General features: G+C 50.3%; 1 protein-coding gene across 10 annotated transcripts in view; it reads right to left on the bottom strand.

Moving 5' to 3' along the window:
* Positions 1–88: 88 nt before the first annotated feature.
* The window catches only part of CCND3 (cyclin D3), an 81,705-nt gene continuing 62,456 nt past the window's right edge, over positions 89–19,337 (bottom strand). For 7 of the 10 annotated variants that reach the window (XM_029242058.1, XM_029242055.1, XM_029242057.1 and 4 more), the window contains one exon: positions 6,139–7,730. In XM_029242058.1, coding sequence (XP_029097891.1) covers positions 6,595–7,692 — 1,098 coding nt within the window. In that variant the 5' untranslated portion in view covers positions 7,693–7,730 and the 3' untranslated portion in view covers positions 6,139–6,594. Of the gene's footprint in view, positions 1,282–1,743; positions 1,881–2,479; positions 2,640–5,954; positions 7,731–19,337 lie in introns of those variants that run through there. The other 3 variants (XM_029242062.1, XM_029242063.1, XM_029242065.1) reach the window with 3 other exon arrangements.

The raw sequence follows: 19,337 nt of genomic DNA, 5'->3' as shown, positions 1-19,337 counted from the left end.
TGATGACCCCTACTTGAGACCACTGATTTCCACCCTCTAAAATAGGCTTTTGCCCACACTGCCATCCAATCCAAGAAGCCAAAGAGAGTTTTATTTCAGAATCTTTATTAAGGTAGCATGATGGTCCTGGGCCACCAGCCCGGACCTTGTGGCCTCGGGAAAGACCTGTGTCAACAGGGCTTGCCTCCCTCTCCAGACAGGGGGCTTGGTCACCTCCAGGTCATCGCTACTTCATCCCCCAGCCTTGCAGGATGGAGCAGAGGGCCAGAGGGAGAGGAGGGCGTGGCCCCAGCCCAGGCTGTAGCAGCTCCTTGGCCAGGAAGATCCTCTAGCGGTAGGATAGGGGAGGAATGCGGCAACCACCAGGGTCACCACCACTCAGGGTAGATGGGCCCCACCACACCCTCTTACGGCTGTACTCAAATCAATCAATAAATTAAAACAACCTCTTCCTTCAGCACTGCCCCTCCACCCCCCAATCACACAGGAGAAGCTGAGCGGAAAGCAAAGCGAGGAGGTTGGTTCCTGCCCCTCAGACAGAGGCCAGGGCCCCTCCCTCTAGGAGCAGCTGAGAGCATGGATTATGCAGGGGCCTCCAAGTGCATTGAGAGGAGATGTCCACTCTTTCTTCTCACATGTGTCTAGAACGTGAGGATTCTTCAGAAAGACCCCAATCCAAATGCAGTAACTAGGGAATTCCCTGGCAGTCCAGTGGTTAGGACTCCGCGCTTTCACTGCCGAGGGCCCGGGTTCAACTTTGGCAGTTGAGAACACGAGAGCCCCAGAGATAAGGGGGCTGGCACATGTATTCTACAGACTTCAATTTCATCTCTGGCCAGCCTGGCCCGCCCCCAGCTAGGACCGGGATGGGGCTGAGCTGGTCAGATGCAGGGAGGAGGAGGAGCCTGACTGGCCACCCGCCGCAGCTGGCCAGGCCCCTTAGTGCACACTGCAGGGACAGGTAGGACCCGACCCCTTCGGCTTGCGACAGGCAAGTAGGAAGGAGCCCCCTCGGGCTTCAGCTGTGGCATGGTTCGTTCCTGCAGGCAGGGAGGGGGGTGGCAGTGTCCCCTCCTCTGCTGTCGGTGGCCACTCGAGGGGGCCTCGCCAGGGCTACAGGTGGATGGCTGTGACATCTGTGGGAGTGCTGGTCTGGCTGGGCCCCTGGCTGCTGGAGCCCCTGGGGGCTTTGGGCGCTGGGCTGGGGGAGGTCTGGGCAGCTTCCCTGAGGCTCTCCCTGAGGGCAGCTTCAATCTGCTCCTGACAGGCCCGCAGGCAGTCCTGGGAACAAGGGGCAACGGTGAGGAAGGTCCACGTCCCTCCCCCCATAGCATGTGGCAGCAGGTGCTGGAGGACACCTCCCAGCACACAGGGAAGTCTGGGGAGGTTAGGCCACAGCCCAACCCCAGGAATCAGCTTTCAATTCTCAGAAACTGGCAAGAGGATGTGGCAAGAGGGTGTGAGAGCAGCCCAGCATCTGACACCAAATCCCCCACCCCCACTCCTGCACACCGTTTGGCAAGAAAAGGGTACCCAGGGACAGTGCCCTTCAGCCCGCCCAAGACACTTGCTCTTCTCCAGACCAAGGAAGGAGATAAAAGGCCACAGAAGCCCCAAAAGCAGGGCACTCGAAACCAGGAGTGGAGACGGGGCCGGGGAGCGACAGCGCCCTCTGCTGGAGGCTCAGGGAATATAGCGCTGCCTCGTGAACTGAGGCCACTTGCCCAGCTGCCCAGCACTCACCACTTCAGTGCCTGTGATCCCTGCCAGCAGCTCTGTGAGCTCATCCCCAGATGTGGAGCAGGCACCCAGGCCTTGCACTGCAGCTCCAATGCTTCCCGTGGCAATCATGGATGGCGGGTACATGGCAAAGGTGTAATCTTGGAAAGAGAGGGGACCATGAGGCAAGGGTGGTTTCAAGGATAACAACCAGCACGCACCTTCTGTTACCCAGAAAGTGCCAGGCCGTATGAACAGAGCAGGGGTCTTCTTGAAAACCCCAGCAGCGAGTGGTGTCAGATAGCAGCAGGGGAGAAAGGCAGGAAAGGGGCTCTTTCCTGGAGAGGGTCGGGTCCAGGGTGGTCTGTAAGTGATCCTGGCCAGGGACCAGGAAGTGAATGAGTCTCTTCCTGGTGTGGATACAAAATCAGGGTTAAGAGACCTGGTTTCTGCTCGCAACTTAGTCACTGTAAGACCCTGGGCAAGTCACTTCTCTCTAAGCTCTCAGTGACCCACCTACATACTTGGGGGGTGGGGGGGTGGTCTCTTGAGATCCCATACAGCTCTGCTGCTTTTCTGTATTGAGACTGGGGGCTCAGAGGGAATAGAATTTTCACAAATAAATTTTGAGAAGAAATTTAAGAAACCAGAAATCTGTTCCAAGATTTCAGTTCAAGAAACCAGAATCTCCTGGTTACCGCTCACCCTTCCAAGTCTTCTGATTTCCCTGGCTTGGTAAGAATGTGTTTAGGACTCTTACCTGTAGCACAGAGGGCCAAAAAAGTCTGGGCGTGCTTCTTGACCAAGGCCTGTCGGTCACGGGGCAGAGAGAGCCGGTGCAGAATCAGGGCCAGGAAATCATGGGCAATCACGGCGGCCAGGTCCCACTTGAGCTTCCCCAGGACCAGCACCTCCCAGTCCTGGAGGTTGAGGAAGAGGGTAGGGTCAGTGGCTAAAGAAAGGAAGGGGAGGGAGTAAAGCAGAGGTCTCACAGGGAGGGAAGCCCATCACACTTGAAGGTCAGGACCCCAGTTCTGCTTTTGAATTTAAGGACTGGCACTGTGGCAGGGAAGAGGTGGGGGCACTTGCTTTGAGCCCTATTGATCACTTCCTAGATGCCAGAACTACATGCTTTACATGAATTATCTCTCTCAATCCTGCTGGGTTATCTTTTGGGATCCAGTAGTCCAGGCCTTCTCCTGACTTCCTGCAAGGCTCTGAGGACTTCTCCAGCCAGGGCTGAAAGAAAAGACTGCAGCAGCAGACCCCACCACCATCACCATGAACTTGAGGCTCCTCTGGCATGAAGCAGAAAGATTCTCCATAATCCCAAGGATCTGTGAAGGGGGAGATCACTAGCCTGCCCCCAACTCAGCATCCCATCCAAGTCCACACCTCTTGAAGCATCTGGGGTGAGCATGAGGCCACACCTCCTGTGATACAGCTGCTGAGCCAACCCTGAGGTTCCTCAAAGTGGAGGTTGCCCAACCCAACCCACATCCCCTTGGTGGGACATTGGGGTGTAGGGCTGAGATAGAGCACCCCACTCCACCTCTTTGGCTGGAACCCATAGTGCCTAGTGCCATTTGAGTCTTAGGAAGAGAAGTGGAGGCCAAACCAAACAGGATGGGTCCAGATGATCCCTGAGGGATCAAACCATCTCTCTGCCTGCCCTAGCCTCTATACCACTGCTAGGTCCTGGAGGGAGGCTGGGAGCCCCACCCCAATCCACTCATCTGGGGTTCCCAGCCCTGGCCCCATTTCTGAGTTGCACACATGAGGATTTCTTCATTGTTTTATCTCAGGAAGGAACTCATGGGTTTGACCCCTTACTGAGGTAGAAATGGCAACCCCATCCAACCTCTTTTAGGCCCCCAGTCACAGTGTCCCTCTCCTGGCCCCCACCTAGGTGTCATCCCCTTGAACCTCTCACAGAGCCCCACAGAAAACAGCCCAGCCTGGAGCGGGAAGAAGTTGGGCAGAGAAGCTAGCATTCTACTCCCAGTGCTTGTCCCAGTGGTCAAACTCCTAACTCAGAAGTGAACAGAGGGACTTGCCTGCTGGCACAGTGATTAAGAATCCGCCTGCCAATGCCGGGGACACAGGTTTGAGCCCTGGTCCGGGAAGATCCCACATGCCGCGGAGCAACTAAGCCCATGCACCACAACTACTGAGCCTGCGCTCTAGAGCCCGTGAGCCCCACCTACTGAGCCCGCGTGCCTAGAGCCTGTGCTTCGCACCAAGAGAAGCCACCGCAATGAGAAGCCTGTGCACCACAAGGAAGAGTATAACTCCTGCTCGCTGCAACCAGAGAAAGCCCACATGTGGCAACGAAGACCCAATGCAGCCTAATTAATTTTTTTTTTAAAAAAAGAAACCTTTAGGGAAAAAAATGAAGTGAACAGAAAGCACCTAGCATCCAAGGAAACATCTAGAAGGCAACTTGGAGTGGGGCTTTCCCTGTGGGGAGGCATAGGGTCCTGCGTGAGGGAGGGCAGCCACCTTACCCTGTATCAGGGCAGCCCCTGAGAATCTCAGCCCTCACTTGGCCAAGAACACACCCCTGGCAGCTTCCATCACATCCCTAACCTCTAAGGCCACCTGAGTGCTAGAACATCCAAATTCTCCTCAGCCTCAGTGCAATGCTGAGGCAGGACCTTTCTTTCTTTCCTTCTCTGGGCCCCAACCTTCTCTGTGGCATGAGGATTTGGACTGACTGGAGCTCTCTGAGGTCCCTTCCAACTCTGACCTTCTAGGAAGTCATTGATCGGCACACTCCAACCCCCAGCTCAGGCATGGGGAGGACTTTTGGCCTGCTCTGAAAAACTCTCCTCACGTAAAGGCACACACCCCATCCTAATCTTTTCACAAAAAAGAAGTCCCCTTCTACCTTCTAGCCTAAACCCCTCCAAACACATCTTGCTCATTAGCCCTGAAAACCAGCTCCACTGGTTTGCCAAAAACTACCAAAAACTAGACTTGCCAAAAACTACCAGATTCATCACAAAGAGCTGTGGGGCCTCCCGGATTCCCAACTCCGGCCTCCTACTCCCATCTCCGAGAGCTACTTGGCAGGAAGAGGAATCCCATTCCTCGACAAGCAGCACTCGGGGGCCCCAGTACCCTGGCTTCTTGGCCAGCCAATCACAGCAGCCTGCACGCTGCCCTCCTCCCCGGGAGATGGGGCCCAGAGACTCCTCTCCGGGTCAAGAGAAGACTGGGCCGCTGTAGAGCAAGGTGGAGGAAGGTGCCAGCTCACCCGTCTCCCCCCACCCCCGCCCCTCGGGAGACGATCTGCACGCCCTAAGTAACCTCTTCCAGATCCAAGCAGCTCCCCCACCTCCTCTCCAGGCTCAGTGGGGAAAGAGAACCGGTGTCTCCCCTGTCCTGCCTCGGGAAGAGCCCAGCCCAAGTTCCCAGCAAGAGGCCCAGGGAGCCACTTCCCAAACCACAGGAGTGACAGCAGCTCCCCACAGTGTTATGAAAGACCTTGGTCAGAGTGGGTGGGCCAGGGGACAGGGCATCATTATCACATCGGAAGCAGCTGCAGCTCAGCCCCAGTCTGTGCCTCAGCTCTGGCCTTTGGCTAAAGAGGAAAAGAAGAGATGATTCCACAGGCCTGAAGCAGCTGCTCAAGTTTCCCAGAGTGAGGCTAGCGAACAGAGAATTAGGAAGGAGCTGTTTCTCCTGGGATATAAAAGGAAGGAAAGAAGGTGGGATGAAACGCCTTGGCCCTTCCTTACAGCAACCCTGGCTATAATCTGCTCTGGGAGGCTTTTCGATCACAAAGTCCACACACTGGGATAAAGACTCAACCAGGGCGGCCCCCCTCCCCCACATGAAGCACATTCCACTCCCCCACTCCAGGGGGGGTGCGTAGGCATGTCCTGCTGCTGCCAATAAATAACTCATGGTGGCTGTGTAAACCCAGAGGCAAAGTACTAGTGAGTGTAGACATGCAGTTTGACTTGTTGCTATCTGGGGGAAAGACCAGGAAGGAGTGGCACCCACTGGAGATCAGGAGAAGGGGTTTGGTTCATGCTGGCAGTGCAAGCCTGGGCTAGGGGCTACCCTGACCATCACACCACACTGTCCCATCTCTTATCAAAAAAAAAAAAAAAAAGCCTCTGCTACCCTCCCCAGGGACAGAAAGCCTCTTGAGGGCCTTAGCTTTCCTTTTCCTGGTAAGTGAAGAGGCAGTGTGTGTTGGGAGGTGGGGAGGATTATGCACGCACCCGCAGCTGCCGGGGAGAGACAGAGTGGTCGGTGTAGATGCACAGTTTTTCGATGGTCAGGGGCGTAGTCTCGCGCAGCTTGGAGGCCAGCAGCATGCAGACCGCACCCAGGAGCTGCAACTGCGCCTTGCGGGTGGGGACGCAGGACAGGTAGCGATCCAGGTAGTTCATGGCCAGGGGGAAGACTTCCTCCTCACAGCGCTGCTCCTCACACACCTGGGGGAGGGCGCACAGTCATTTCTGGGGCAGAGGCAAAGGAAACGCAGCAGCACTAAAGGGGGGGGGGCGGTGCGCCGAAGGGAAGTGGAATAGGGAGCAATAATCGGGAGGGGGTAGGTGTACTTACAGTGACAAGGACTAATACGCAGGATGCGCCTTCCCCAAGGTGTCGTCCCCCCTCCACTTCCTCTGCGGTGCCTCCTTCCTCCCGGGGGTGGGGGGAAGCGGGGTACGCCAGAGGCTTCCTCCCTTAAGGATTCCAAACTGAGACTGCCCCCCCCACACCAATACAGAGGGTGAGAGGGGACGGAAGAGTCACCCACGGGAGCCAGAGAACTGGGACCTTAAACCCCATTACCGCCACCCAGTGCACACACCCAAAGGGAAGGGAGGAGACGCCAGCGGCTGCCTCCCGCACTTTTCATTTCCCTGACTGCCGGAACAGCGCGCCACCCCACCGCCTTCCCCGCCAGAACCCCGCGACACACAGGAACCGGCTCTGCGGCGGGGGCGGCCGAGCCCAGGGTTTTCCAGGCGCGCTCTCCCTAGAAGACCGGGCGGGGGAGCGAGGCGGGAGACGCTGAAAGAAGCCGGAGGGGAGAGGGTGGCCCTTGTCCCGCTTTTCCGGCCCGAAGAGAGGGTTACTTGGGGTGCCAAACAACTGGCAGTCAAAGTCAGGGTTGGAGAAGGGAAAGAAAGGGACACCAGGGAGGCAGCCGGGTAGGGTGCACGAGTGAAAGGAGTGAAAGGCCAGGCCCCGAGGATCTGCGCCACAGAAACATCTTGCTGATTGTTGTTGGGACCAGGATGTCCCAAGCCGGGGACGCCGGGGTGGCGGGGGAGGGGAGACCCTCCGGGCGGTACCTCCAGCATCCAGTACGCCAGCATCTTCCGCATGTGCGGCTTGATCTCCCTCTGCACACACTGGAAGTAAGAGGCGCGGGGCACGTAGCGCTCTTCCAGGCGGAGCAAGCTCTGCAGGACACGCTGGTCCCCCAGCAGCCGCGGGTCCGGCCCGGCCCGGGGCGCGTGCCGGGTGCCCTCGCAGCACAGCAGCTCCATACTCGGGCAGCGCACGGGCAGGGCGGGAGTGCGGGCTCGCGAGCCAGAACGCAGGCGGCGGGCCGGAGATCGCGGGTCGCGGGTCTAGTGCTGGCGCTGGCACTGGCACTGCGCGGCGGAGCCTCAGCCCGCCCCCGCCGCCGAGCGCGCCGCTTCCCTGACAGGCGCCCCGCCCCTCGCGACCGAGTAGCAACCGTGGAATGCTCGGACGTCGCGACGTTCCAGGGGGCGGGGCCTCCGGCGCCCAGACGGAAAGGGCTGGCGGGCGCTCCCCCTCCCCCCGGGCGGCCGCATTGGTCCGCGGGGCGCGGGCCGGCCGGCTTCCGGGCGCTTCGGGTCCTTCTGACCACCCGGTGAAGATAAGTTCTTTCGAGGTGGGCCTCTTCCCCACCTCCGAGCCCTCCCATTTTGCTTCTCTGACTCCAGTCGCCCAGGAAGGACTCCAAAGTTTATTCATTCATTCGTCAAACCGTGCTTCGCCCTTGGCTGCTTGCTCTAAGGAATATAAATAATAATAAAACAGCTAGTTCTTAGTGAAGATTGTTCTAAGCACTTATTAAATCTTCACGAAAAAGCTATGAGTTAAGTCATACTGATTCTGCGGTTGAGGAAACTGAAGTACAGTAACTATGATAATAGTTTGTCTGCAGCAGAGCTAGGATTGGGAAGCTGACGATCTGGCTCTAGAATCTGTGCTCTACACCATTGCTACTTAAACTGATCCCCAGACCAGCAACATCTTCATCGCCTGAGGGCTGGTTAGAAATGCAGACCCTCAGGCCCATCCCTGACCTGCTGGATCAAAATCTGCATTTCAACAAGATCCCTGGTGATTCCTGTGCATATTAAAGTGTGAGAAGAGATAGTCTAAATCAGCACATTTTAGAAATACAACAGGGCGGAAAGGCCATGGCTTCAAGGCCTCACCTTGTCATTAAATTGGCCGTGTGGCCTTGGACAAACCCTGAAGTCGGCCTTAGTTTCTGTTTGAGGAAAACATGGGCAGAGAAACTAGCTCCTTTTTTTTTCAATCTATATATATATATATATTTTTTTTTTTTTTTTTTTTACCAGTTTCTTTTTAAAAAAATAAATTTATCTATTTTTGGCTGCGTTGGATCTTCGTTGCTGTGCACGGGCTTTCTCTAGTAGCAGTGAGAGGGGGCTGGCTTCTCACTGTGGTGGCTTCTCTTGTTGCGGAGCACAGGCTCTAGGCATGTGGGCTCAGTAGTTGTGGCTCGCGGGCTTAGTCGCTCCCCAGCACGTGGGATCTTCCTGGACCAGGGCTCGAACCTGTGTCCCCTGCATGGGCAGGTGGATTCTTAATAACTGCGCCACCATGGAAGTCCAAAACTAGCTCCTTTTTGGAGGAGTTTCTTGCTCAGACTCTAAATAAAATCTTCCAGTTGCCATTTCTTCTACCTCCCAAACTTTGGGACTTTGCAGTTTGTCCAAAGCTGGATTCCACATGACCAGGAGGCAAACCACAAGCCTCCAGTAATGCTCCAAATGGGAGGAGGCCTTGGGGATCCCTGCCTCTCCTGGGGTCCTCCAAGGAGAGGAGACGCTAAGGAAGCGAGTTACTAGAGAAATGACACCCTATATAAGAGGCAAGCTCTGCGTTAAGCATTTTCTCAATGAATTGTTCTTTTTTATATAATAATTTTTTGTTGTTTTCATATCATGGAAATATTCATCTGCATTGTAGAAAACAGAAAATACTGATAAGTCACACAAAAAAGGAAATAATAATTGCTCACAATTGCACCATCCAGATAACCCTTTAAAATGTCAATGTTTATTTTTCTAAAATTATTCTCTGAATAAACACATATATTTTTAAAAATGAGATCATTCTGCGAAGTTTTGTAAGCTGTTTTTTTCACTAAAAAGTATACTGTCAACACATTTTCCATCTCATTAAATATTCTACAACATATTTTTAATGACTTCCTAGTATGCCATTGAGTGAATAGATCATAATGTATTTCACAAAACCTGTATTGTTGGCAATTTAGATAGTTTCTAGTTCTTCTCTATTAGAAATAATACTGTAAAATATTTTTGTGGTAATATCTTTGTGCACACTCATGATTATTTCTAGACGTGAATTAATTTCTAGAAGTGGAATTTCTCAATCTGAGGTTATGAAACATTCTAAGGCTTTTGATACAGTTCTTATTACCAAATTTCCCTGCTGAAAGGCTGAACCAATCTAATGAACAAACGTTAGATATCTACTTAAAAAAAAAAAAAAAGCACCTCTACCAACTGGCGAGATGAAAAGTGGTTTATTAGTAATCTGCATAAATTTTTAAATTCAACAGCTCTTGTTGTGTCAGCGTGAATGTGCGCTGTGTACCTTGTCTGATCTTGCAAGTCGTCTACTCTCTTCAAAAATACAAACAAGAAGTTCCTTTAGTTAACTAATCATTGCATTGCACTCTTTTGTTAAGGAGAACAATGAATCTAAAATTATAAAGATTAGATATGAAGTTATGGGGAGGCAAAGATGTTGAAGTGTAAAGGGCTTTTAGGGGGACGAAAAAATGTAGCTTTTGAAGTTAAATACGTAACCAGAAACCAGATCTGTCCTGAAGGAAGATGTTTCTTTACTTTCAGAATTATTGAGTAGAACTGTTCAGTTAAGAAGATTGGGCATCTTTGATGAGACAGTAAATCACCAGTATTTTTTACTTTTTTCAGAAATATATTATTATTTCCCCCCATTTTACAGAAAGGGAAACCTGTACTCAGAGTGGCTAAATAATTTGCCCAAGGTCACAAAGCTAATAAGTGGTAGAGGCATGATTCAACCTAGGGAGTCCGCCTGCAGAATTCATGCTCTTAACTACTTTATTCTACTGCCTCTTCTGCTCCTTCATGAGTGTGAATTGACTTATTAGTTGTTGGTTTACTGAGGAAGGGGAACACCTGCACCCTGGGGAAGGTGGCTCCTGGTGAGCAGGGCCTTTTGAAGGATACCTCTGCCTCGCCCCTAGCTGGGACTGCCATGCCCAGAGCAGAGTCATCCTGGGCCTCCAGGCCAAGGTCAGCTACAAGCCGGCTGTCCTACAGGGAGGCAGGTGAGCTCAACACAGCGCCAAGGCAGAAGAGTTTCTGGAGGGCTGGCTGATCTGCTTGGGAACCTCGCCAAGCACCTCCACCTCAAAGAAATAGGGGCTCCCCTTGTATTTTTCATAAAAGAAGAAAAAAAAAGACAAAGCACTGACCAGGGCCAATATGGGGAGGAGTTTCTGCCCAGGTGCATTCAATTAGAAAAAGTTGCTCAATGAAATGGCAAATTAGAGGGGTGGGAATGGAATGTCACAGGCCAGATGAAAAGCCCCAAGGAGGAAGGATGCAATGCTTTCTTCCTCTTCTTCCTTCTCCCACTCCTCCTCCTCTTCAGCATTGAAATGTCCCCATTTGAGAACTGAGGGGGTGGACAAGGTGATGGGTGAGGCCCATCACCCCACAGGCTACATTCTATAGCTGTTACCTTCAGACCCATTGAGATGACAGGTAGAGGCAAGGCAGCCTGGGTGGGGGGCTGGGGCAATGCTGCGGGGTCAGGCTGCTTGTGTTCAAAGCCTGGCTCCACCGTTTCCTCTTTGGTCCAATGAAGATAATAATAGTTTTACCCCGCAGAGGGGTTCTGAGGACTAACCAGGCAGAAAGCATCTTGCCTGTGCCTGGCCCATATGAGCATTCAAAGATGGTAGTTTTGCTGTTGTCGTTGTTCCCTCTTTCAAGGAGTACGCTTTCTCCTATGAACATACACCCGGAACCCCTCAGAGAAAAGCAAAATTTGAGGACCAGAAGCCCTCCTGGAATGGCAGCTCCAACAAACTTAGATGATCCATCTCACAGTGTGAAGTACATGGTCGGGGGTTGGTGGTGAACACTGCAGGGCCCGGGGCCACACTGCTCTGTCACTCCACCCTCCCTGGCTGTGTGACTTTGGGCAAATTATACCACCTCTCTGTGCCTCAGTTTCCTTTTCTGAAAATGAGAATGATAGTAATGAAACCGTGCTTATGTTGCAGGGTTTTGTTGCTAAGCAAGGCTGCTCGGTTTTGCAACCCTGCTTTCTTAAGTGATTATTAACTTACAGGGGTCTCCCATACTTTTTTCTTTACTTACAATTCCCTAGTGGAATTAACTATCAGTAATACCTCCCCTAAGTGTGGTTGGGAGGATGAAATGCACTCATTCGTGTCAAACACACAGAACAGTGCCTGGCATATGGTGAGCCATTAAAAAAAAAAAGTTCATCGTGATTGTGGAACTTACAGGTACAAATTTCTTTATCTATAGGGACTATTTATGATAATAAATGTAATATGATGGATGTGGAGGCACCTGGAAAATATAAAATGCCAGGGATTACTGTAGTGGTGGGAAAGATTTGGCAAATTCTTTGCTTCAGAAAGGATGAAGACGACAAGTGTTCTGGTCAATGAAACAATCCAGTATATGAAAAGCGGTCTAACATGCCTTTATCGGATTCCTAGTTTTCTGAGAACTGGAGAAACTTATATGAATGCTATTTCCCCCCGAATTTTTACTTGGAAATATTTCAAAACTACAGGAAAGCTACAAGAATAGCACAGTGACCACTAACACACCCTTCACCTAAATTCCTATGTGTATTTTGCTGAACAATTTGAGACCTAATTACAGACATCATGACTCCTTACCCCTACGTTTTTCAGCCTGTGTCTCCTAAGAATGCAACAGTCTCCCAGTAACCATGAAACAATGATCCCAATTAGAAATTGCATACTAATACAATACCACAAACAATCTACATACAAAGGTCCCCAGTTGTTCCAGTAATAGCCTTTCATAGCTTTTTGCTTTCTCAACCCAAGATCCATTCGAGGATTGTGTTTGCATTGTTACCTCTTTAATCTCCTTTACTCTAGAACAGTTCCTCACCCTTTCTTAAAAAGTCTTTGATGGACTTCCCTGGTGGTCCAATGGTTAAGACTCTGTGTTTCCACTGCAGGGGGCACGGGTTTGATCCCTGATGAGGGAACTAAGATCCCACATGTCATGCGGTGTGGCCGGAAAAAAAAAAAAAAAGTCTCTGATAACACTGGTATTTCGGAAAGCCAATTGTTTTAATTAAGCATTAAACCAAACTGAACAACATTTTTTTTTTTAGGATTCAGGAGACACTTCAGGGCTTACAGTAATCCGGGTCACTATTTTCAGCATCTGTTTTAAAATATTTCAGATCAGTAATCTCCAAAAGTTTTGTTCATCCATTCCTCAGTAAAAACTAAGCATACTCTTCCAATGGATACAGAATACTTAATTTATAAACTATGTCCAAACCTGCTACTCTAACATATTATGTACATTATAGAACATACAAAGAAAATGTAAAGAGTAAGACAAAAATACATAGAATAGAATTTTTCACATTTTCTTCCCACTCTACAGTGGAATGTCTTACACCCAGTGTTCACCATTATTTGTCTATCCAGCTCCCAAGACAGGTTTCACTATTGATCAAGAAACTCTTTCCCACTGAGCCTGAATGGGCCTTAAAAATTTTAACACCGGGGACTTCCCTGGTGGTGAAGTGGTTAAGAATCCGCCTGCCAATGCAGGGGACACAGGTTCGAGCCCTGGTTCGGGAAGATCCCACATGCCGCGGAGCAACTAAGCCCGTGTGCCACAACGACTGAGCCTGTGCTTTAGAGCCTGCGAGCCACAACTACTGCGCCCACGTGCTGCAACTACTGAAGCCCACGCGCCTAGAGCCCGTGTTCCGCAACAAAAGAAGCCACCGCAATGAGAAGCCCGCGCACCGCAACAAAGAGTAGTCCCCGCTGGACGCAGCCAGAGAAAACCCGCGCGCAGCAACAAAGACCCAACGCAGCCAAAAATAAATAAACAAATAAATAAATTTATTTTTTTTAAAAAAGTGTTAACACCGGGACTTCCCTGGTGGTGCCAGGGTTAAGACTCAGCGCTCCAATGCGTGGGGCTCAGGTTTGATCCCTGGCTGGGAACTGGATCCCACATGCATGCCGCAACTAAGGAGCCCATGTGTTGCAACTAAGGAGCCCGCCTGCCGCAGCTAAGACCCAGTGCAACCAAATAAATAAATAAATAATTTTTTTAAAATGTCAACACAGCACTCTGGACAGGGCTACCAAATCAGAGCGGGCACGTGAGTTGACCTGTTTTCTGTTTCTGTTTTACACAGGAGGCTGCCTTCTCGGCAACTCAACACGGATGTCCAATAGGCACCTTCAGACTCAACTTCTCCAAAACGGATATCCTAAGCTTTCCCTCAACAAACCTGCTCCTCGCACCAGCTTCCCCTTATCAGCAAATGGCAACTCCATCCTTCCAACTGCTCAGGCCAAAACACTCGGTGTCATTCTTGACTCTGCTCTTTCAAATCCCACATCCATCCATTGGCAGAGCATGGAACATCTACTTTCAAAATATCTCCAGAATCCACCCTCTTTTCTTCTCTTCCTCTGCTACCTCCCTGGTCCAAATTCAATTCTTTGTCCTAACTGGTCTCCCACATCCAACACATCACCCATTTCTGATTGGTTCTACGTCCAAAACACATCTCCAATCTTTGCCTTTTCTCTATTTCTACGGCTACCACCCTGGCCTCGGCGGCATCATCTGTTGCTTGGATTGGGGTGGTGGCCTCCTGACGGGCATCGCTGGTCCACCCTTGCCCCATCCAGTCTAGTCTCAACCCCCCAGGGCTCTCCATTCACTCATGTGATGATCTCTCAGTCACTCTGCTCTCGCCACACTGGTTTCCTTGTTACTCTAGGAACGTACCAGGTGTACATGCCCCCTTTGTATTTGCTGTTCCATCTGCCTGCATTGTTCTGCCCCTCGATGTCCCCAAAGCCCCTCCCTCACTGCCTTTGGGCTTTAATTCAGTCACATTTCTCATATAGCCTCTTCTGGCCATCCTACCCCAACCCTGATTCTCCCTGGGCCCTTTCACCGCTTTATTTTTCTGCTTACCACTAATCACTAACGTACACTATACTCTACCTTCATGTTCTGTTTATAGTTTGTCCATTCCCTCACCACCCCACCGAAACCAAATGGTGCGTGGTACACAGTAAGTGTTCAAAACATCTTTTTTGCATGAATGAATGAATGCATGAATGAGACAAACTGGATGTGAGAAAAACACCAGCACAAGTTGCATGATAAATGGCAACTCACTCGTGGTCAGTGAGGAGCTCTAGAGCACAGGGTCAGTGGGGAGGGGTGGGGCTGGGCACAGTGGACAGCATGTGTTCCCCCCACAAAGCCAGGAGGCTCTGCTTAGCCCCAGCCTTTTGCTACACCGTGGTAAGGAGCCATCCAATTCCTTTAGTTTCCAAGGCACACACATGCTCTATGGGCTGGATCTGATGGGCAGGGAGCAGTTTGCAATCTCTAGTCCATACGTTGCTTGTGAAAAGAAACCTCAGGTACTGGCCTGAACCCGTCAAGTCTCTCCTTATCATAAAATGAGAAGACATCCTATATATTCACACATGTGCTTCTTCTCCCTTGTTCTGGCTGCCAGGGTTCTGAATAAATGAGACCTTCCTGTTTGATATTCCTGTTCCACAGCTAAGGGTGAGGTGAGATCTGGGCCTCAGGTTTGGATGGGTAACTTGCTACAGCAAAACACCTGGCAAAGAGAGACTGGTCTTTGGACTTTCAGCTGGGAAGCAAGGAAGCCAGTATTCTTCATTCTAGGCACGAGATAGCCCTGCACCAGCTAGGCATCACGAAAAGTAAGAGAGGCTCTGGAGCTAGGTTGCTGTTTGCCGGTTGTGTGATCTTGGCCAGGTTACTTAACTTCTCTGTCCTGGGCTTCTCATCTGCAAAATGGGGATAGTAACAGCACATACCTCATAGGGTGGGTGCAAGGATTAATACAGAGAAAGTACCTACAACAGCCCCAGGCTCATAGGAAGTGCTCAATAAAGGTAGCAGTGATGGTTAACAATCCACACTTACTGGAACATGCTGGACCCGAGTCAGAGATGAGAAGCCTCTGTTTTAAGAGCTTCCAGTCTGGACTGGATGACTATGGTGATCCTGCATCATGGAGAATCCCAAGATGTCATTAGGACAGAAGACTTATTTACCTGGGCATCTGCAACCCCCATCAGAGGCAGGCAGTGTGATCTGTGTGTGATGGGCAGGGTGGGCTGCAGTGGGAGTGGTAGGGGTGGGGTGATCCTGGGCACCTGAATTCCATGAGGCAGCCTGCGGTGGAAGAAGTGGGACTGAAGGAGCTCAGAGGGTACGTGGGGGCATCAGAGGGGAGAGGCAAGAAGAGGGCACCCAGAGAAAGTTTAGCTCCCAACTGTGGGGCACCTACCCACAGTTGGGAATTTTAGGTAGTAATAATAGTAGTAGATCCCACTTGCTAAGCACTTTCTCTTAGCCAGGCACTGAGAGCTTTACCAATTCACTCTAAGAGGCACAGGTGCTATTATTACCCTCCTATAACAGATGGGAACAGAGAGACACAGGGAAGTTAGGTAACACCCAACACCAGACAGTGAGCAAGTGGTTGTCTTAGTTTGGGCTCCTCAGAAGCCGACTCTGAGACAAGGATTCAAGTGAAGTAATGTACCTGGGAGGTGATTCCAGGAAGCACCTGGAAGAGTGGGGAAATGAGACCCGAGAGGAAGGAAACCGGTAAAGAATGCATCATTGGGTCAGTTACCACTGTGGGGTAGTGGCACTCAGTCCTTCTGGGAACTCTGGTAGATGATGAAAAGCCCCTGCCTTGGGGGACCTGCTCCTGAGGGGCAGAGCGAGGGAACAGGGACACCTGTCCATCAACTCCTAACAGCCATGGTTGAGGGCTGCTGGGGAGGGAGGTGGGTCTGGAATTAAGCAGCAGCACTTCCAGCTTTCCTGGGTGGTGGTGGGCATGGCACCGGGGGCCGACAGCCAGAACAGCCATCAGGCAAAGTCGCAAGGCTGGGGCTTGGAAGGGGGCTGCTGCACCCTAAAATGTGAGGTCCACGGGCATCTGGGTAGAGAGTGTGTGCTACCTCGTCAGAGGTGGGATTCGAACGCAGGCGCCAGGGTAGGAGTTCTAATCCTGAATAAAAATATTTTTAACAGTTTTGCGCTCATTCAAAAGTTGTATGTGTACCAGAACATCAAACCTGGGGCTTTACCACGCTTCCTTTTTTATTTTTTTAAATTTATTTATGTTATTTATTTGTTTTTGGCTGTGTTCAGTCTTCGCTGCTGTGCATGGGCTTTCTCTAGTTGCAGTGAGCGGGGGCTACTCTTCGTTGCGGTGCGCGGGCTTCTCATTGCAGTGGTTTCTCTTGTTGCCAAGCATGGGCGCCAGCGCGCGGGCTTCTGTAGTTGCAGCACGTGGGCTCAGTAGTTGTGGCACGTGGGCTCAGTAGTTGTGGCTCGCAGGCTTTAGAGCACAGGCTCAGTAGTTGTGGCGCACAGGTTTAGTTGCTCCACGGCATGTGGGATCTTCCCGTACCAGGGCTCGAACCCGTGTCCCCTGCATTGGCAGGTGGATTCTTAACCAGTGTGCCACCAGGGAAGTCCTATCAAGCTTCCTTTTAAGATACATTATTTAATGAAAAACTGTTAATTTTGAAAATATGAAGTAGACAGTAGCAGAGGAGGCACATGGATGTGGCAGCTGTGAGGACAGCATGTAAATGACAGACAGTTGGGAATTTGTGGAAGAGGAATAAAAGGGCAGAGTTTTGGGAATTCCCTGGCGGTCCCGTGGTTAGGACTCCATGCTTCCACTGCAGGGGGCATGCCTGGTCAGGAACTAAGATCCCGCATGCCTCGTGATGTGGCCAAAAAAACCCCCAAAAGGCAGAGTTTTGAATCTGAAGACCTCAACTTAAGTCCCAGGACCCAGCTCTGTACCAGCTATAAACACAGAACCAAGCAAGCACCTCAACTCTGGGAGCCTGTTTCCCCATCTATAAAAGAGGATAACAAGAAGCCAAACTGCTTAGAGGATGGTTCTGAGACCAGATGTGATAATGCACGAGTTAAAAAGCATGAAGTAAACTGTGAAGTGCTAGGCGAATCTGAGGAGTGATTCCAAGGAATACTGTGGACAGCAGTAGGGATGGGGAATCCTACTCTACCCCTCTTTGTGCCACGTGCAAAGTCCCCACCGACACCACCCCAACTTCGGCCTCGCAAACAGAACCCAGATTTTGTTGTGGGATCAGATGGTTGTTTCAGGGGAGGCCCGACACTCCCCTGTCTCAGAGGTTGAATCTAAATTCTTCCAAACCAAATCATGATAATTCCACAGCTGGTTTAGGAATGGGCAGTTGTCATATTCTGGCCATAAGGAGTGAAGTAAGTCTAATAATGGGGCTTCAGTAAGTGGGGTGCAAGAGAAAAATAGATTCATTTCTGCCTCAGGTGAGAATGGAGTAAGATGTGCTAATATTTATTGGATGCTTACTATGTGCACTATTCTAAGAGTTTAAAAAACTAATTCATTTAATCCATATAACATTAAACTTCTGAGGTAAAGCACTACTATCATTCCATCTGACAGAGAGGTTAAGCAATTTACCCAATGTCAGATAGCTATGGGATCTGAAACCAGGTTTGGCTACAGAACCCACACTCTTAACCATGTTGCTGTGATGCCCAGAGTAGCTGCACCCATCTTGCAATAATGAGAGAAGAAGCTGACACCTGAGAATGACAGCTGAAAGATCAGAACAAATTTCCCTCCCTGATGTTGTTGAGCGGCTGAATTAACCAATCTTGGAACCACCTACCTATGGGCTTTTTGTGATGTGTGAGATAGTATATTTTCCTTATTGCTTTAAGCTACTTTCACTCCCCAAATAAAAGTTCCTTTCTCTACTATCCCACGTGATAGGACAGCCTTCGATAGCAAACAGGCAAAGAACTCCACCAGACATTCAAGAAAACAGTAATTTCAATCTTATACAAACTCTTGCAGAGAATGTAAGAAGAGGGTTCACATCTCAACTCATTTTTAGTGTAACTTTGATTCCAAAACCCAACGAGTACAAAATGAGAAAAGAAAATTACACTTATGAACATGAATGTAAAATCCTAAGCAAGATATTAGCAAACTGACTCCAGCAATATATAAAAAGGGCAATACGTTATTGACTTTATACCAAAAATGCATGGTAGGGGCTTCCCTGGTGGTGCAGTGGTTGAGAATCCGCCTGCCAATGCAGGGGACACGGGTTCTATCCCTGGTCCAGGAAGATCACACATGCCGCGGAGCAACTAAGCCTGTGAGCCACAACTACTGAGCCTACGCTCTAGAGCCCGCGAGCCACAGCCACTGAGCCCATGAGCTGCAGCTACTGAAGGCTGCGCGCCTACAGCCCATGCTCCACAACAAGAGAAGCCACCACGATGAGAAGCCTGCGCACCTCAACGAAGAGTAGTCCCCACTCGCCGCAACTAGAGAAAGCCCTTGTGCAGCAACGAAGACCCAACACAGCTAAACTAAATAAATAAGGTAAATAAACAAATAGAAAAAAAATTTTTTTTAATGCATGGTAGTTTATTTTGAAAACATCAATATAATTCATCACACTAAAAGATTAAAGGGGAAAAAAATCATATGATCACATCAACAGAAGCCAAAAAAGTTTTTGATAAAATTCAACATCCATTTACAATATGAAAAAACTCTTGTCGGGCTTCCCTGGTGGCGCAGTGGTTGAGAGTCCGCCTGCCGATGCAGGGGACGCGGGTTTGTGCCCCAGTCCGGGAGGATCCCACATGCCGCGGAGCGGCTGGGCCCGTGAGCCATGGCCGCTGAGCCTGCGCGTCCGGAGCCTGTGCTCCGTAACAGGAGAGGCCACGGCAGTGAGAGGCCTGCATACCGCAAAAAAAAAAAAAAAAAAAAAAAAAAACTCTTGTCAAAGAAGGGATAGATGGAAACTTTCTTAGTCTGATATAGGGCATCTAATAAAATCCTACAGTAAACATCTTATTTAGTAGTGATACACTAAAAATAAACCAGGCAAAGTGCCAAGCATGCCAGGCCACTGGACAGAGCTTTGAGGGCCTTAGCAAAGGCAG

The sequence above is a fragment of the Monodon monoceros genome, unplaced genomic scaffold (assembly GCF_005190385.1).
Source record: "Monodon monoceros isolate NGI ecotype Baffin Bay Population unplaced genomic scaffold, NGI_Narwhal_1 Super_Scaffold_3, whole genome shotgun sequence".
Classification (NCBI taxonomy): Eukaryota; Metazoa; Chordata; class Mammalia; order Artiodactyla; family Monodontidae; genus Monodon; species Monodon monoceros.
The sequence above is the reverse complement of the archived record's forward strand: the minus strand, read 5'-3'. Positions and strand labels throughout refer to the sequence as shown.